Below are 728 nucleotides of genomic sequence, written 5' to 3'. Positions count from 1 at the left end.
AAACATATATGTAAGTAAAATATTATTTTATAGTTAAATAAAAATAAAAACCTAAAAGTATATATTATATAGAGATATATATCTTACATTTAAATATAAACATATAAATATAAAGATACATATTTATATATATATAAATATATATCTTTTATTTAAATATAAAATACTATTTTATATTTAAATAAAAATAAAAACCTAAATAAATATATTATATATAGATATATATCTTACATTAAAAAATATAATAATATATCTTTAAATAAAATATTATTGCTATTTAAATAAAAATAACAACTATACATATATTAAATATATAAAGAAGATGTGAAGATTTTGAGGTTTTCTCCTCGTTGTAAAGATTTCCCACTACTACAGAAAGATTTGTAACTTCCAGCATCCCTGGGGAGCAGAGGAGATTTCCTGGGGCAGATTTGCCCAGCCCAGGTGTGCCCAGGTGTGCCCAGGTGTGCCCAGGTGTGCCCAGGTACCAGCCCAGGTGTGCCCACCTGTGAGGTAGAGGGCGAAGGAGATGAAGCGATGGTATTTGCTGAGGATCCTCAGCGGCTCCTCCCTCTGCACCAGCGTGAAGAAATAATCAGTCACCGTCTCCCCGTAGAAGAAATAATTCACACACAGCAGGAAATACCTGGGCAGGGGAAATAATTTAATTTATTCACAGGAAAAAGTACCTGGGCAGGGGGAGAAATAATTTAATTTATACACAGCTG

The 728-nt window shown here is 31.7% G+C and overlaps 1 protein-coding gene across 1 annotated transcript in view; it reads right to left on the bottom strand.

The window, feature by feature from the left end:
- Positions 1-728, bottom strand: part of CDS2 (CDP-diacylglycerol synthase 2) — a 10,500-nt gene that overhangs the window by 7,161 nt on the left and 2,611 nt on the right. Inside the window, exon 5 of the mRNA XM_005430847.2 lies at positions 507-646. Coding sequence (XP_005430904.1) covers positions 507-646 — 140 coding nt within the window. The remainder of the gene's footprint in view (positions 1-506; positions 647-728) is intronic.

Source organism: Geospiza fortis, unplaced genomic scaffold, assembly GCF_000277835.1.
Source record: "Geospiza fortis unplaced genomic scaffold, GeoFor_1.0 scaffold777, whole genome shotgun sequence".
Lineage (NCBI taxonomy): Eukaryota > Metazoa > Chordata > Aves > Passeriformes > Thraupidae > Geospiza > Geospiza fortis.
The sequence above is the reverse complement of the archived record's forward strand: the minus strand, read 5'-3'. Positions and strand labels throughout refer to the sequence as shown.